The sequence below is a fragment of the Bactrocera latifrons genome, unplaced genomic scaffold, assembly GCF_001853355.1.
Source record: "Bactrocera latifrons isolate USDA-ARS-PBARC rearing strain unplaced genomic scaffold, ASM185335v1 scaffold_33, whole genome shotgun sequence".
NCBI lineage: Eukaryota > Metazoa > Arthropoda > Insecta > Diptera > Tephritidae > Bactrocera > Bactrocera latifrons.
In genome coordinates this window covers 1,762,361-1,782,305 of record NW_017536963.1, presented here as the reverse complement: position 1 = coordinate 1,782,305, position 19,945 = coordinate 1,762,361, and the positions used below count along the sequence as shown (strand labels likewise).

The 19,945-nt window shown below is 32.9% G+C and overlaps 1 protein-coding gene across 4 annotated transcripts in view; it reads right to left on the bottom strand.

The window, feature by feature from the left end:
- The window catches only part of LOC108971182 (longitudinals lacking protein, isoforms J/P/Q/S/Z-like), a gene marked incomplete at its 3' end in the record, with an annotated part of 100,378 nt that overhangs the window by 76,507 nt on the left and 3,926 nt on the right, over positions 1-19,945 (bottom strand). The window contains 5 exon segments of one of the 4 annotated variants that reach the window (XM_018937067.1): positions 9,095-9,175; positions 9,291-9,848; positions 10,093-10,516; positions 10,589-11,020; positions 18,951-19,047. In XM_018937067.1, coding sequence (XP_018792612.1) covers positions 9,095-9,175; positions 9,291-9,848; positions 10,093-10,516; positions 10,589-10,762 — 1,237 coding nt within the window. In that variant the 5' untranslated portion in view covers positions 10,763-11,020; positions 18,951-19,047. 4 annotated transcript variants of the gene reach the window in all.

The following is a 19,945-nucleotide window of genomic DNA, read 5'->3' as shown; positions in this document are numbered from 1 at the left end:
CCATGTTTTGGAGGTGTCTCAATCGGAGTGGAAAAAGTGCTTCGAAAATTGGTTTGAGCGCATGCAAAAGTGTATAAATCTTGATGGAGAATATTTTGAAAAAYARTAAARCCATTTTCGTTGWTAAATATTCCTATTTTCATTATTAGGCCAGAAATATCTATAGCAGCCCTCGTAAAAAGCGGGTCCGTTGCGGTTACGTAGTCAGTCGATGTAGCTGATACTCTAAAGTTATCAACTATAACTTTATCCTATTCTCTTAAAACTTAACCGTTCTCGGTTGTTCTGTTGTTGAAAATTTGTCGTCGTAGACCACATCCAGCACGCAGTGAAGAAAATATGCCAGCCATAGCTGAGGATGTACACGAAAGCCGTCGATTCGTCGCCGTCCGCAGTAACACGGACTGACGTATGAAACAAATTGGAAACCTCGAGATTGAAAACGTACAATATTCAGCTTGTGCAAGCGACATCGCTTCGCTCTATGGGCTATTGAAAAGTTCCAAGAAGATCTGTCGTTTTCCAGTCAAATTTTGTTCAGCAATGGGGCCCAAGGATTCAAGAGCTGCCATTTCATTCAGAAATAATAAGGTTTTGTGTGGTTTGTGAGACGGTGGAATCATCCATCCATATTTTTTTAAAAATTATGCCGATGAGAACGTAACCTTCAATGACGACCGTTATTGCGCCATGATAACCGACTATTTAATGACAAAAATTGAAACTGGTGATCTCGGCGACACTTGGTTTCAACAAGACGACGCCACTTCCCACACATCGCATTAATCAATGGATTTATTGAAAGGACATTTCGGTGAGCAGATACGTTTTAGACCGGTCTTTTAGCCACCAAGATCATGTGATATCACACCGTTAGACTTTTTCCTGTTGGGATATGTAAAGTCTAAAGTTTACGCATACAATCCCGCTTCAATTATCGCATTGGAACAAAACCTCACGCGTGTCATTTGCCAGTTACCGAAATGCTCGAACGGGTCATCGAAACTTGGACTCAACGGATGCACCGTCTCAGACGTAGCCTATTGGAAAGAGATAATAATCCAAAAACAAATGCCAAATACTTTTAAAATCCTTCGAGTTGACTTAGCGGGATTTAAAATTTGTTACATAAAATTTTGTCTCAACATTTTAACAAGCATCCACTGAAGTGTTATATAAAAACTTAGCAATTCTTCTATACTAAGTAGTTCAATGAACAAAAAAGAAAGTTATTCAAAAAATAATTTCCGTATGAATCCACCTCGTTTATACAAATTGTTGCCTTTGCCTCTTAATGCCTTTATAAATAATAAAAACAAGCTAAAATGGCTTAAAATTAGCAGACTTCCATACGAAATTGAATGAAATCTTATGTACGAATCGTAATCGAATCGAAAAGTATTGAGTGGAAACGGAAAATTTTGAAATGCTGCAAGTTCCCACAAATGCCGTACGAGGAGCAGCAGTGGCTGCTACAGTTTCATTAACACAACATAATAAGTTTAAAGTGCACTTATAAAGGGTGCATACGCTCGCTTACTTATAGGATTAAAGAAATTAAAAATAAATGCAAAAAACTCGTAATTTCAATATACGCACAAAACGGTATATTTAGACACGTTTACATACATAAACTATATGTATAGATAGTACATTTAGGAAAATATAATTTAAACTAATTATTCTGGTGGCAACATTCTATGCATGCGCCTATAGTGTTCGTTCAATTTGAAATTATGATGAAAGCCACGCCCACAAATGTAACAACTGCACCGTTTTGGCTGATTGCATTCGATAGTCAAATGACGCTTTAGTGTGAAGTTACTCTGATAGACACGGCCACAAGTTAAGCACGTAAACGGACATTTCAAACGGCTATTTGATGGGTTAGCTGAGTTACCAATTGCAGCAGCGGCGGCAGCAGCAGCAGAAACAGCTCTGTTTATATACCATATGGAGAGTGAGGAAGGAGAGGAAAAGAAAAGCGCATTATTTGTTTGAGAATGATATTTCAGCGTAAGAAGTAAAGGGACATTTTATTATTTACCTCTGCGCTCTAATGGAGGTGCCTAATTCCGGTTGGTTAGCAAAGCTCTTCCTCTTCACAGATCTTTTCGCTCTTCTCGACTTCGTACGTCTAACATTTGACTCACGCAATTCTGCAGAAGAAAGAAGAGAGAAAGAGCGCAGATGTTGGTCATATTCATTTTTCAATTTGTTAAAATTTCAAATTTGTCCATTTAAAACGGACCAAATAGGAAGGGGAAAAGGCAAATATACGCTATTTTTCGTGAAATTTTTTTTAATTGTTTAACGGACCAAAGGGCTATTTTTTAATCAAAAATTTACTGTGTAAAAGTTTTGAAAAAAAGTTTCTGAAAAGTTTTCGAAAAAAAACAAGCAAAAAAGAATTTTGAATTTTACATGCTCAAAAAAGCTACCTACTTTCAACCGTTATTGAGCTTGCGTTTAACTAACACTAGACTAACTAGTGGCGTAGATTCGAAAGACAATACATATACATTTATATTGAAAAAAAAACTAAGAGCTTGCTGCTGCACACTTCCACCGTATTAAATAAATACAACTGCTTAACGAAAAGTATATACGTAAATACATATGCATATAAAAATAAATATTAGAGAAATAATACTTGATTTATTTGAGTATACAGAAATCCTATTCTTTTTTTTTTTCCTTTTTGCAAAGGCTGCACATGACAAAAAACATAGTTTTTTCTTGTAAAGCACGTGTGTATGTACATATGTGTATAGGTTTTTACAAATATATAATTATAAACAAAATGGAAAACAAAAAAAAATTGTTTAAAAAAGGACAAAATCTCATATATTTTATAGGTTATGTGTTGTTGTTGTAACAGTGTAAAACATACAAACAAAAAGTTTTTCGGGACATCGCAGTACTACATGGCATAAAAATGAAGTTTGCATTTGGATAACTTAGACCGAAAATGATAGCAATTTAGACTTTATATATTATTTGACTTGGATTTACAAAAAAATGCTGTTACTGTGGCAGCGACAAAAAACATTTCGAGGAATGGTGCCGAATCCTTGGCCGGATAAAAATCCGGGTCCGTGCCCGTTACTTAGTCCCTACTGTAGTGGCAACGGTACAATAACACAAGTTGCTGTTGTTGTTGTTGTTAATGTTGTTGTTGTTGAAATGGTTATGTAATAAAAATTAGGATGGTAAGGTTCGGATTGTATGCCACCGAGGTCAACCAACGGTAGGCTCGAAAACGGGTTGTTTCGACGAGGTCGAACCATAGGGAGATGTTGAAAAATTTAGTTACAGGTGCTTACAGTTGTTGTTAACATTAACTTAAAATTTACCTCAAAAAATTATTCATGGTTAGGTTGCTGTTGTTTTTGTAACAGCATAAACTTCAAAAAAAAAAACTTCTTGATTCTGCCCACAGCCTACAGAGTATAAATTAAGGTGCAATAGAGTTCCTTAAACTCGAACTGGTCGAAAATTGAGTCTTTTGCAATTTATTTGTGATTTAAATATCCGAAAATACAGCTTAAACTAGCTGTTGTAAATAATAAATAAAATTCAGCCGATTTGGCAGCCCAAGAACAGTTACTAGCGGTGGTTATTTTGCAAATAATAAAAAAAATACAGCTTAGTTGGCAGGACTTGGTCGAAAAAACAGAATCGACATCGCTCCGATGAGGACACGCGTTTGTCTTCTCACTAGTAGTTGCATAATTTTAGTTACAATACTAAACGTCAGCTGTTACACGCAAATCTCTCATAGCAAATTATGCGCTGTTTGCGTCACTGAAACGCTTTTACATTGCACAATTCACCAAAAATCGCATGTATGCGCCAATTTTGAGACATACTTGTATAACGGCATACAGTTGCCTATACAAGTATATGCAATATATGTATGTACATATGTACATATTTATATATGAGTAAATGACTGCAATCGAAATACAGTTGAACAACTAATGTTGTGGTATTGTATGCACCACCAGCGCATAGCAAATTCAATATTTGGCAATAAAAGAGAACTTGATGTTTTAAGCGATGAGCTTAGAGTCGATTAAATATTGCTTTTGTGGTGTTGTGTATAAGGGAGAGCGAAGAGGAGGCAAAGCGCGGCGCACTTGGAGCAATTTTTCAACAAACCATGACCTTGAACTTGGCCGTCTTTAAACTTGTCTCGAACACATTTTATGCATGTGCACAAACATACAACGAAAAAACAACAAAAACCACTTGTATATTAAGCGACATTCACTATGCGTCCGTAGATAAATTAAAATTAAAATTCGAAAACAATACAATACACTCGAATGACGCAGACAATGAAAAGATAGATAGCTAGATAGACAGACAGTGTGTGTGGAACATTTTGAGTCCGTATGATTTTCGGCCGGTTCTAACTGCTGCATAAACACATACATATGTACATACGTATGTTGTTTGTGTATAGCCTGGCTTAACCAGTTATACCAAACAAATATATTAAAAACCTCCAACTTAAATTTCTCCAAATATGTTTGCATAGAAGTATATGTTTGTGTGTACGTAAAACACTGTTAAATACTAATTGAAACGAAAATCGAAAACGAGTTTTAAAATTCACTTCAAGTCATCTTTGTCATTCCCTTCACAAAATTCATCCTTTAGTTTTACATAACTACATATACACACATATGTATGTATATATGTATACGTAAACACATATGCTTTTGAAGCTCACTTATATTAAATATATTTGATATTACTTATAAGTAAAAGGTCTACATTTAATAATAACAAAATAAATATAAGCTACTTACATATTATGTTGAGTACATGACGATACTTCGTCATATCACCGGCGTCGTGTCGCGTAGTAGTCACATTTGACCAGTAGTCGTGTAGTTTTTGACAGCGTTGCAATTATGTGCAACTCTCTCCCGTTTCTATATGCTGCTTCAGTTTTTTCACATTTGTAACGACGCAGAATTCGTAAAAAAGATTTTTTAAAAGCATATTGGACGCATATAGTGACCAACCACCGCCCCCCGCACAGAAATTATGGTAAGGCAGTAATTCCAACAATTGATTTATGAGCTACATGTACATATGTACATATATGTAAGATAACGCGGCTGTATTTTCAAAAATAATCTATTTTTAAATATGCTACAGCGACGAGTCGAAGAGAGTTGAATAAATATAGAAAAATATCTCTGCGTTTGTATTAAAGAAAAAAAGCTTTTGAGGTTATAATATACACGGTACAGCATTGTTTATCAATTTAGTTTATAAACTGATCTGTCTAAATTTAATTTCAATATCTCAAAAAAACGTTTTTAAAAATCGAAATTAATTGCTGATTAAATGCATTTTAATATTCGAAAGCTGATTTAAGAAAAACTGCTTCATGTTCGATTATCTGCATAGGAACGAAAATTGTTCCTCATACTTTCCATGTTCAGAATCATTGTGAGAATTTCGAAAATTCGAAAATCAGTTGAAGTTACAATATTTTGGTAGAATATTCAAAATAGAATAGAATTTAATTATTAGACATGCTATGCTTTCATAATTCAGATATATGTATATTAGTTTCAAAACTTTAGAATAGGTTCCTAAATAGTTTAAAAAAGGTAATCAAACCAAAATTAAGTAAAGTTATTACTTTCAATGTTTGGAAAGATTTTTGCGCTTCAAAATTTTTGAAAAAAATTCAAGAAAATTCGAAAATTTTCGAAAAAAAAAAAATTAAAAATGTATTTGCTATCAAAACTCAAAAATTTTAAATTTCGAAAATGAGTTACTGCCTCAGGGGTTTGCTTATCGGATTTGAACGGAAAAGAGTACTGGTGATGTCCAATATTACACCTGATCGTCATAACTTCTCACGGCATAAGGATTTCTTAAGATTTACCAACCTGTTCATAAAAAATTTTACATTTCCGACGATTTAGAGCTAAATCCCCTGGCGTGAGATACCTACATCATACTGAAATCTTAAATTGTCTGGTAAATTATGTTATATAATAACATAATATTTGGGGAAGCTTTAAATCAACCAATCCAAACGTCGATAATGAGGTTAACAACGCGGAAATAAAATTCGTCAAAGAGAAAATCGAACTTTACAACCCAAACGACATTTTGTTCATGTCTATAAACGTAATGTTATAAATTCACCGTTAAAATTAAACAGTTACGCTTATTTTGTATGTAACTGGCAACATTCAAATGAACGGTGAAATAATATGTACTTATGTTTGTATGTATGTATGAATGTATGAAAAGAGGGAATATGATGTAGTAGGGAAGATAGCAGCAAGGATTACAGGTACTTGAAAATGTCATACAAGGAATTATTTATATGTATATATATATGTATATGCTGGTGTTTCAAATTACAGACAGTGTGTGACAGGATGCATTAGCATAATAATGAAATTTTAATATACATTAATATTCCATTGAAATGTGCACCTTGTCCAACCGATACTGTTGAACAAAGAATACTCACCTGATTTGGCGACAGCTTGCTTGTTTGCTAGTGATGTTGTTAACGGTGTGGCGATGAAGCTGTTGATGACGATGTGGCATGAAACGCACAGTACCTCACTGCAGCATGCTTTACGCATGCTCACAGCTACATGTTTCAGCCAAACATTACGGCAGCCACGGCAACTAGGAGTCCAACAAAACTGCCAGCCAATTTGTGCAGGTAACAGAACTTCCAATTTTCTTACGCACACATATCAACACTTTGTAGCACTTGTTTGTTTTCACACTTTCAACACCGTTAAACAAAACTTTAAAACAAATTACACGACTTTTTGAAGCAGAAAGTCGCGTAGTTGAAAAGAAAACGCGAGCAAATGCGCGAGAATACCGAGCCGAAAAGAGTAACGAATATTTGACAGCACTGTGCCATGTACTAAGCACGACCACAGCGTCCGCCAACGCACGTGACCTAAGATTTTAGCGCATACTTTGCTTAAATTGCCACTTAAAATAATATTTATATAGAAAATAAACTAAACAATTGAGTCCCGTCAACCAACAAAAATAAAAATTATATAACTTAAATACAGAAATGTAAAAAATAAAATAAAATTATATAACACTTTGTATCTCTGACAAGACTTACGCCAAAGCTAAGCTTATGTATATGCACAGGAAGAGTTAGCATGCATCCGCCTGCGCACATACACAACGCTATAAACACGTGTGTGCTTGTGTTGCGTGTGAGAGTGTGTGTTGGTACAATTTACACACGTTACTGCTTATTTACGTACATTAAAACATATGAAACAAAGGCAATTGCCATAAAAAAAATTCAATTCTTACAAATGAAGCCTGCACTTCAAATAACAAAAACGCAATCTTCACCCAAAAGAAAATATACTAAAAACAAAAAAAATATGTGGTGATAATGTCAGCTTAGTTACCAGCTAATCAAATGCTTTGTGTTAATACGACAAAAAAAATATACTATTATATATGAGAAGCGACGAAATGAGTTTTTGAGAATGACATTTTGAATGTAAGCGATTTACAGGTATATATAGTGGACGTGAGCATGAAGGGTATATAGTATGTATTGCTAAAATGTGTATACAAATTAGAAACAAACAAAAATAAAATTTTTTTACTGCGCGCGTATGACGGACAGACTGAGCGCTAATATTCAGTTATATTTGATCACTAATATTCGATTATATAATATATGTATGTATGTATCATAAATACATAAAACATATAATAAATCTCAATGAATATATGAATTTCGATACATATGTATGTATGTATGAAGTGAAAAATGTGGCAATACTACTTGCATCAAAGCTGGTATTCAGAACGAAAAAAATTAAGACTCGACTAAACAACTTCGTTAAGCGGCAAATGTACATATTACATATTTTGTAAATGATTTCGAGAAAAAAAATTATAAATAATAATAATATATTTAAGTAAATAGCTTAAGGGCATGTTTGTTCAAATATAAATGATAAAACGAAACGAATTCTACACCAGCACCAACGTCAACAACTGAAAAACTACTTATATGTAAACGATATTAGTACAATAAACGAACACAAATTAGCATAAATATGTATATATGTAAGTTTGTCAAGCAAAATGAAATCAGAAGTACTATAGTAAAAATAAATGTTGTTGTAAAGTGTGTGTAAGTAAGTAAGAAGTAAGTAAACACAGTTGTGTGGTGTTAAAAGACAATAACAAATACAATACTTTAAAACTTGCATAGGTAATACAAAAAAAAAAACATTATTTAACAAAACTAACTAAACAAAGAAAGTGAAAGACAGTGGAAGTGGGCTGCATTGCATAGCTGTTGCTATTCACATTAAATGTTAACTAAATAAACGTATTTGTGTCAAATATATGTTGTTTATATATATGTAGCACATTTTTAGTTTTAGTTAATGTAAGTATTAAATTTTAAACTCATTATATTTAGCAGCACCACTCTTCCTTTCTTCGCATCTTACATGCTGCTCTATGTATTTTAAAGTATAATCAAAATTAATTTGCTTGTTTTTAATTCTTTTCTAACGCAAACTTTTCTTAAATTTCGTTGTTAAATGTATCTACTAGATTTTTAGAATTTACTGTCACTGTGACACAGCAATAGTAGCTTCTTTGAGCACGACTAATAAATTTTGTAACTCCTAATTTTAAATATTTGTTTTTATATTAATTTAAACAATTTAAGCTACGAACTCAAATAAATTATATGGTATAAGTACATATACGGATGTACATACGTAGCAAAATGTAAAGAAAAAATGTTAAACAATCAAAGAAACAAAAACTAAAGCAAAAAAAATTTAAAAAAATATGTAAACTTTCACTCTTCACTAGTTGCCCATTTTTCCGTATTACACTAATTGCTATTGTTTGTGGATGTTAAGTTTTCATTTTGCATCCATTTTCGCATTAATACTTTGCAACTAATAGTGTTTGTAAAAAAAATATTGTTCATTCAATCTTTGGCATTTTATCTGTCGTGCTCTTTTTAGCTTTCTTTGCTTTTTTCATATATGCTTTGCTTTGACTTATTACGCTAGCTCACCTTGTGGATCCCGTTGCTGTGCTTCTTGTGGCGCCAATAATAACTCGTCCTGAGATCTGTCATGTTGCCACGGTGCATATCCTTTAAATAAGAAAAACACAAAAACAAATCACAAACGTATAATTTAAAAAACTACAAAATTGCAAAATTGCGTGCAATTATTTTTGTAGTTCAGTTAAATTTGACATTGTCTCACCTTGACTCGATCCTTCACCAGCTTGACTTGTACCGGCATTTTGATCTAAATCATCCATACCCATTTCCTCATCGTCTAATGTTAAATCTTCAACGGTTTCCTCATTGCCTTCTTCTTCATATTCACTTTTCGGTTCGATTACCATTTCGGCAGTTTCTTTAGCAGCAACACCAGGTGCCGATGACTTTTGTTTGTGATTGGACTTTTCACCCTTAAGATGTTCAACATTTTGTTCATCTCCGGTACCAACTACACCCACTGTTGGTATATTTTCTGAATTCATGGCATCGCTTGCTCCCTTAACGCTTTCAGTCTTTTTGGTAATGTTTGTGGTCATTTGCTGAGTAGTGCCTTGTGTGCTAACTATGGAACCAGTTGCTGCTAAAACACTACTTGAACCGGTCGATAGTGCGGTTGCCGAAACTGGAAGTGACGAGGTGGCTGCCGCTAAGGCCCCAACCCCAGTTAGATTTGCATTGGTTTGTGGTTGCTGTTGTTGTTGTGGTTGAAGTGACGATTGATTGATTTGAGAAGAGTTGGAATTGTCATGAACGTCTGCTGTAAATATTAAAAATATTCGAATTAATTCATGTTGCTTTAAGTAGGATATATATTTTATGGTTTATAAAATTGTGTCAAATTAAACCTTAAGAATTCTTCACATATATATTTATACTTTAAAGTCGAGTGTAATATTGTTCAATCAAAATAAAACTTTTCTATTCCTCATCCAATTTTTTTTTGGAATTTTAAAATTATGAAAAGCAATATTATATAAAAATTTTGCTTTTAAGATACTTACCGGACATAGCATTTTCGACACTCCTGCGTCTAACTTTCCTTCGACGTCTAGATGGACTAGATGAACCCTCGCGGGATCCTGATATATCGGCAGTCTCCATGGGGGATGGTCCAACACGAGGACGTTTCGACTGCGTCTGCTCGAGTGTATAACCACTCAATTTACCACCGCCACCGATACTACTACCACTTCCAGGTACATTTAAACCACGGTGTTGTTCTGTTTTCGGCGTACTACCACTGCGGTTGTCTGACAGACCTTTGATTTGCAGTGATTCCGCCGCTTTTAGCAATGCAGCTAATTGATCCTGTGAAATATTAACTTCCCCACGATACATATAGTCCATCATGGCACGCAATTCTTGGTATTTGACATCCTTCAAAATAAATATCGGATGTTTATCATACTGCTGTTGCAGTAAAGTCTAAAAATATACAAACAAAACACATTAATCAATTGCAAATTTCAATTTTCTAAGGTATAAAAATATACTTACGGCAAAAAATGGACTGCACGCAGACAGCACCACTTTATGAGCTTTAAGGAATTTTCCCTCAGCGGCTAATGTGCAATCGACAAGTGTTTGATTTTCTAACAGAGTGTCGAATACGCTAATTAGCGTGCTCTGATGGTTGTTCCACCGAAGACAAAACTGCTGATCGTCCTCCATGGCGCCAACTGACAGCGATGGTCCCACGAGGATGTAGTTATGACGCCAATGTTAAAAGCAGTATTGTTTGATGATGGGCAATTTATGGTGAAAAATTATATGGGGAAACCAATCCCGCAACAGATTATAATTTTGCAGTTTTTAGTTCTTAATTTTCTGTTTCTGTAGACGTTGAATGAATGTTCTTAGAAGTGTAATACCAAAATGTTATAACTAGAGAATTCCTTCACAATATTGAAACTGCAACAGTAATTGTAACTGAAATATAAAAAGAATAGATTAAGATTAAAATATTGATTTTTTTCTAGTATTTATTTTCAAATATTATTTTTTTACTTTTTGTATATATATCTAACAATATCATAAAAACTTTTATTTATTTAATATTCCACAAAGCAGTAGAGTAAATAAGAATTCGACCGACTAACAACTTCATTCCATTTCGGAATATCCAAATTATTTAAAATCAAGAACGTTAACTTCGTTTGCATAGATAAATAAAAAGTTTCCATACGAGAGCCATGAGTTCTATAATAATACCCCGATCTGAAAAATTCTTTAGAAAATATGACATTACTTTAACAAATAATACATGTGAAGTATTTGAAGATATCTCTTCAAATAAGAAAGTTTTCCACAGAGGATCATGCTTTTGATCGTCCATAAACTCAAAAATTTAAAGAATAGGTTTGCATATAACCAGACGGACATGGCTAAATCGATTAGTTACGCCGATATTTATATTTGATCATTAATAAATGTTTCTCCATAGGTACTTTATGGGGTCAATAACAATGTTGTATGTTTGAATATATTCCGTCTAGAAAGGTTTGTATATACATATATAAGATGCATATGTACATCGAAGCAAACTTTATGTTTGCTTTATCTCGTTTTAATATTTATCAAAAATATATCTGCAAGTGGCGCAGCATGTGACTTTCTAACACAAGGCAATTTCTCTCACTTTATTAATGCAAGCATTGCATGGTTCACACCAACAAAAAATTATGAACGAAGATGCTTCAACATTTTTGTTTAAGTAATACACCATTTGTTATTAAAATATACATTCACAAAGTTTTTTGTTTGTTATAAGCTAATATTAGCAACAGATATGTAAACTTGATTTGCATTAGCGTATACAACAGCAAAACATATAACTTCTGGACACAAATACCTTCTTTATATGTATGAGTTACTTATCTACCTTCAATACTTTTAGTCACTATGTGAGTTCACTCTTCACTGTATCGATTGAAATGCACTTTCTCTACGAATAGTTGAGGAATATGTGCTAAATATATCACAAATAGAAGCAACTCAAAAGAATATATAATCTTCAAAGGACAAACTTATGATTAGCAGCCAAACAGCCGAGTCAGCTAGTATGTATAACACAATAACATGTTGTGAGAACAGTAAAAGAAAAATTCGAACAAAATGGAAGCACCGTTAATATGAATGTGGGGATAAATTACTACTACCACCGTTAACAGCTCAAATGCGACCAGCACAACAACAAATAGCATAGATTAAACAACCAACATGTCTCGACTTCGTTTTGCTGTCACCACCGCGCGAAATTATTGTTCGGCTTCCCGCCCGACGTTCGATTTCGTAGCTAGCGTACAGTTTGCGCTCGTTACTTTTCCTCCCCAACAGTGTTGCCACTGCTACTTTTTTGCCAATAACGCCCGTTATTCTGCACTTTCCTTTCCTTGACTAAATTCACCAACCAATGAATTTTTTTTTACCACTAGTGTGGTGTCCGACAGTCTCTATGGACATAATTATGTATTTCAAAAATTACAGTTTTTTTTAAAAAGATTTTTTAATAATTATTTTTCATAAATGTGCATTTATATTTTGTGAAATAATCCATAGTTGAAGAGAAAAAACACCCTTCAGAATATCATGAAAAGCAGCGAAACTGTTATGCTGATGCACGTATACACACACATATCAATTAGTTGGCATAATTTCACTTGATTTTCTTTAACACTCCACGTTGTACTTTTCGATATTGTACTCATATACACACAAACATATATGTATGTGTTAACATATATACTTATGATTAATTTTATACGAAGATGTTAAGTATTTCTTCAAATACAAATATTTTTATCAACACATATTTCCTTATCAAAAAACCAAAGCAGCACACATACACTTCATATGTATGTATTTATGTAGAACATAAATGTTTAAATAACTCACATTTTCCAGACTTCAACTTTCTTTTTCACCAAAACAACCGCGAAAAATTAAGCAGACACAAACAAAAGCTCCAACAGCCTAAACTCAACTGGCGCATCACGAACGACAATCCACAAACGAGAGGTAAACAGGCCAGCAAGCAATACAGCAATAGCTATAGCCGACGCCATATAATATAATAACGAGTTTGCCGCTGTCCCTCAATTTCTCAGCTTTACGTGCGAAACATATTAAGGGAAATCATAGATTCTCTCTCCTACTGAAGCAGCATACTCAGGTACGTAATGTGAACACGATCGCAAACGAGGGAAGAAATGGAGTAGGGGGAATTTTCGTTTCGTTCTCTACACTTGCATACATCTATATTACATTCAGGTACACAATTATGTACTAACTACTTTATCTACATGTAAATTTATACTTCTTTTCTACATGTAAGTATGTATGTTCACCCTCCGGTTGCTAACTGCTGCACAACTCTGCTTTTATTTAATGTAGAAATATTAAAAAAAAACAAAAAAAAACATACATACAAACATACATATATATAAATATATGCAAACATATTTATTACTGGTGGAATTGAAACAGAAGTGAGCACAAAGAGAATCAAAAAGAAAATCATATTTCCGTCAAGGTTGCCAGCATACATGGAAAACTGAAAATCTTTAAGTAGCTTAGTTAATATCAGAAATGGACAGATTAAAGCGAAAAACATAAGACCTACCAACTTTTTGAAAAAAGAGTTGCTAAACATGGACAACGATAACATATTCGCATTTAATTTTTACTTCATAGCAAAAGCTTGAAAGTTTCTTACATAAATCGGTGGATTGATCATATTCAGAAAAAGATCACAGAATTAATTGATTTAGATTTATATTAAGGGTCTTTAGAAAATTTACATTCTTCTCTTTTCTAATAAAAATACTATATATTCCTATAACGGACATAAGTGCCAATGATCGTGGTTTGTAAGGTAGTGTTTTATAATTGTATCCGGATCCATTTTAATTAAAAATTCTTCTTAAAGCGGAATCACTATTATTACCATTGCCACTGCCATGTTTCTCATATTTTCCATCAATTTCGCATTTCAATCTGGCCACTTACATGAAATTTTAATGGGGAAAACAACCGCAAACGACGAAACTGTTGAAAATGAAACGATAGTAACGAACAAGTTGGGATTTTTTTTTAGCGGAGAACACGAAAAGTCTTTCAAGTTCTCTGCTTTAATGTATGCTATCGCCATCAATGAAGCATACATATGCATGTACATACAAAATATTGCGAAGTTCAACTCTACAGCAGTCATTTTTCCTTTTTATGCTTCAAATTTATTTTAAAATATCAACCCACTAACAACTTACCACAGCTACGCAAATATGTATGTATGCATACGACAAATGGAGGGATATGTGTGTGTAATCATATGAGCTATATTTGTTGCCTTAAATTCTCTTCCTTACCCCTACTTTATTACATTTCCCCTCTTGACGTGTGCAGAGTTCTAAATTCTCTCCCCATGCTATTATTTCACAAACTCTCCTACATATACATATGTATATGTATATACAAACACATTTATAAATTTAAGCACCCTTGCAGTCATTTTCGTTTTGAGAACATGGTTACATAGTTGTATCTATATATAAATGTACGTGCATATGTATATATATGCCTACAAAGCGTCGATCAATACAAAGAGCCGTCGTTATGCTTACACATGCTCGTGCTTACATGAATGTATGTTTGTATTTATGTGTAAATGGGGATCTTTAAAAGAAGCCTTAATTCACCCCGAAGTTCTGCGAGAATTTCGCGAGTTTAGGGTAGTTTTCAAACCATAGGTACATGTTTTATTTACATATATATGTATGTATTTTATTTATGTAATTACCATTTACGACCGGATAAAAAAATTGCCACGTATGTACGTAGTAGAAAGTTCGTCAAGGCTACGCATAGACAGACATCTGAAAAACATTTAGATGAGTTTCAATAAATTTGCGAGATTGCACTGGAAAGTGTGGAGAGCGTTGCAACGTGATTGTATGTATGTATGTATGTTCCAGAGACACATACTTATGTATGGAGATACTTACACTTATGAGAGATCAACTAAGCAATTTAGTTTTTGTTTTCCTTTTAACATTTTTTCTAACTCTCAATACAGAAAAGTTAAAGAAAATGCGATAAGCGGAATGCACATGTACATGTTTGGATGTATATGCATGCTTGCATGAATAAATGTCATTCGATATCTACATATAATTCAAATTTATTATGACATCACTGAAACCTTTAAAATTTACGAAGTTCAATAAATTCAGCTATTATGAATGTACTTATGAATGTACCTATGTATGTAGTATATACATACATACATACATATGTATGTATATTTTTGTTTAAAATTTAATGAATATGTGTATTTGCTTTGTGTATAAATATCGAATTAACCACACTAATATAAAATGGTGGCAAATCTAATATCTGGTGTAAACAATTAAATAAGTTTTGGTCTCCTTAGTAGCACGAATAATTTAACAAACATTATCATCTTGTTATGTTCTGCATACATACGTTCTTGTGGTTCTATATAATGGAAATATAAACAACTGGAGACTTGCGTTAGCGATTGAACGTGATCTATGAGCGTATGTACATATATGTATAGGTACTGTCCCAACAAAGATCATATCTCCGCTAGTCTGGAGAAATTGTTTTTCTGCGTGGAGCAAACAAAAAACTTTTATGTTGTTACCTGGAAAAATCTAACTACCTAAGATCGCGATTTCAACGTACACTTGAACATGTACATATATATATAAAGTTATTTCAAAATGTGTGCACATATGTGCTCTCCAAATACCATATACGAATTCGTTTGACCATGAGTGCAGATAATGGCTTTCTATAAAGATCGTTTCTCAAACGCACCACCAAGTATTTTTTCTATTTTCAAGGCCAATTGCTATGACATTAGTTCAACAATTATCGACTTAGTTAAAACTGTCCGCATAAAAAATATTTATTATTAAAAATATGAAGGAATATACAATACATACTTACAAATACAAAAGGGACTAGATTTTGGATACAAGGCCATTTAGAACTTCAGGATGTAAGAAGCATTAATTTATTTGTTTATAGCACAATTTTTAAATTTTTATGGGCCGTGAGTTGTCCATTTATCGATAAATTCTATATACTTTTATTATTTTGCGTACAAAATTTCTACAAATCGTAGAACTCTTTTTTATGGCATTGAAAGCTTAAGGATCTAAAGTTAGATTAGGAGTTCCAATTGAGTTTAGATAACGTAAACCAAGTGGCTAAAAAGCAAAGGTGTAATACGGAACAAAAGTGAGAAAATATCGCATATTTCAATATTCCTAGCGCTGCTTATAAACTTTTAGTTAGTTTATACCACATTATCAATATCTTTCCCTAAGCCTTAACGAGACTATAAAAATTAAAAAAATAAATACAGACTTTTAGAACTTGCAAATTCAAATTATATCAAGTCTCTCGATATACAACTACAACTACAAATTAAAATGCACTAATAATTAAGTTTTAACTCTTTATGCCTTTGAAATTTTTCAAGACGAAATTTTAATATTGATTTCAGCCGAGTTGTCTATTAAAGTCAATAATTGCAATGAGAGTGCTTGCACTTTCGATAATTAATGACGATCAATGGTAAACATAATTGTACATATGTATGTACATACACATTTAAAATATTTGTAAATATGTATGTATATATTATATATTAAATTGCTTTGGAGATAAGTACACAAATTATGTATCGATCACTCATAAGCATGAAATCGATTTTTCCTACCTATTTCATGTTAATTTGTACACTTAACAGTATAAAAAAAAACAACATGTGCAAATAAACATATGTATGTATGTACACCCATACAATTACACCGACAATAGCACTGTAATACGCACACCATTAATTTTGATCCTATAAAAGCGCAAATTTTCCACTGAAGAAAGCTTTGCGTTTAAACATACTATGTATGTATGCATATATTGTATCCAGTTGGTATTTTAAACATTTAAAAAATTAAAATAAATTTGCATTTATTTATATTTTTAAGTTACATTTACATTTGTAAATGCACAAGCATAACTTTGTGGGTTATTTGACAATGACAGTGTACATTCACCACATGCATACATATGTATGTACATATGTACATACAAACAGACTCGCAATGATGAAAATGGTACGCGGAAAAATCAAAATGGCTGCCGTCGCACCGGTGGCAGACAATTTACAAATGGCTGCCATTTCCATTGTTTGTCTCCGCCACTGGCCGAATTTCAAAAAAAAAAAAGCAAAACAATATATGAAGGTCTCTCTCCAATTTCCCCGTAATTCTTATTAACTTCTATTTTAAGATCAGATTTGCGATGTGAAACTTAAAGAGTTTCCTCTTTGCGTCTATTGAGAAAGGAGACAGCGCACACACACACGCACTGACACTTAAATGTAGGTTTGTGTGAATCTTATGTGTGTTTGCTATATGCATGTGTATCTGCATACAAAACGCAAGTGCAGTCGTCAAAACGTGCACTTATGTAATGATGATTTGAAAAGCGTTTCGAACATTAAGAACCGTTTGTAATTTCAACTAATTAACTTGTTTCCGAAACACACGGGCACCAAAAACAAGTATTTTTTTCTAAATAAATTAATAGCACTGGTTGGAATACTGTTTGAAAAGGAGAGCAAAATTGAAAAAAAAAAAACAAAAACAAAAAGCATTTAAGAATGTCACACTTCAATGTTTGCACTGCATTTACAAATTTGCACACAGCAATACATACATACATGCATACATAAATATGCACATGCGTTCTGTTATCCATGAGAAATACTGTTTTATTGTGGGATTCACTCGCTGTATGAACATATGAGCGCTCGTTGCGCTGCTCCATGCATTCGCTGCCGATGTTCGTCAATAAGTCACAAACTTACGAAAATGCATATGTACATACGTACATACACACACTTGATTGTATGAATGTTTGTTTAAATATTTATGCAGAATACACATATTTTGTTTTGTTGTTGCTGTTATTACTTTTTTCAAGCATGCTTTGCACATACATACTTACGTATGTGAGAATACACTGTTTAAGTTCTCATTTCACCCACACACACATGCACATTAATTTAGCTCATTGCACCAATACACGGGCGCATAGAAAATGCAAATATTTACATATCTACATATAAATGTACATAAATGTGCAAATGTACCAATTAGAGAAAAAGTACAGCTGCCTGCTTCAAATACATATGCAATTATATGTATTTTTGTATAATTGTGTGTGATTGTAAGTGCTCGCATACATAAAATCCACATAGGTCATCATTTACATACACTCACGTACATAAATATATATCAGTATATACATAGATAGATATGCCACATAGAAAACCTATTGGCACACCCAATAATTTAATTTGAAGTGATCATGTTTTACTTGGGCACAGAAATTTTTCGAATGCTTTTAGCTTTTGGCTTTTACTTTTTCATATTTTTTTATTTATTGTATGTAAGTAAAAATGCTTTTGCATGTGTAATTTTTAAACTCGGCACTGCAAAATCTTTATTCCATGTTCGCCAACTGCATTCACATACACGCACATACACTTTCATAAAAGCACACATGCATACATACTACATAAATACATTTGCATGCATGTACATATTCTTTGATTTCAACTTTTTAAATATGCTTTTCCATGGTTATTGTGAAATTTTGGAGTAATTTTGCTACTGCTTTTCACTGCTCTGCACAAAACACGCACAAATTCGTGAAAATTTTAAATTTTTTCAAGGTTATATACATAGATTAACACATACATATGTATGTAAAGCTAAAAAAATAAATATGTTAAATATTTTTAATTTATACAGAAATTTACTTTTTTTAGCTCCTTATTTTTGTATCCATAAGTGTATGAAAGTTTTTCCAACGCCCGTTGCGGAGCTGAGACTCCAAACGCTTTTAATCATGCACGACGTCGCTTCAACTGCAAAAGTTCGCCATGCTAGCACGAGCTTCGACCAGAGAACTTCAAATTCGTTTCCATCTTCGAAAAATTCAATACACTGTCAAGTGTGTATTTATGTATGAGAGAAAATCCACGCACACATGGACACCTGTTCGGCGCTCTCACCAACACGTTCAGTTAACTCGCTTGAAAGCGTTATGTGTGTAAAGTTTCGGTAAGGAAAAGCAAAGTGTGAGTATGCGGGCGCTAAAGTGCTAAGCAACGAAATAATTTATTTTGTTATTGTTAACATTAACACTTACATATGTATGTATGTAGAAACATACGTAAGTGCATTTGTATTTGATGACAGGTCCATATTCACATTACATACATATTTCACAAAACTCTGAAACATTTACGGAATGTTTAATTTATTTACAAGTACGTACATACAATGTACATATTATATGCATGTTTTTGTATATTTTTGAGAAAAATATTCTTCAACTTTATTGAAAATATAATAATATTGTGTTTTAACTCTTTGTTAATTTTTTTGTAGTAGTATCAGAAAGAACTTTAAACATATTTAGCTATGAATGTACATACATTCATACATATATGTATAATTGTAAGTAAAAACTAGAAACATGAAGAAACGTTAACTTCGGCTGCAGCGCTACTTCAAAGTTTTCTTTACAATGACTTGATTTTGAAGTTTTTTTCCCAAATTAAAAAGTATGTTCGTATTTTGTATTATTGTTAATAAATTAAAAAGTATTCCATTCAGGGACTTAATTCCGATCGTTATTGTTGTAGCGGCAAAAATCTGACGAGTTGACAGTCCTCGAACGGATAAAAATCCGAGTACAATTCCCGGTGATTGCATTATTGCTTTAGACTCGTGCCAAATTTCGTCAAGA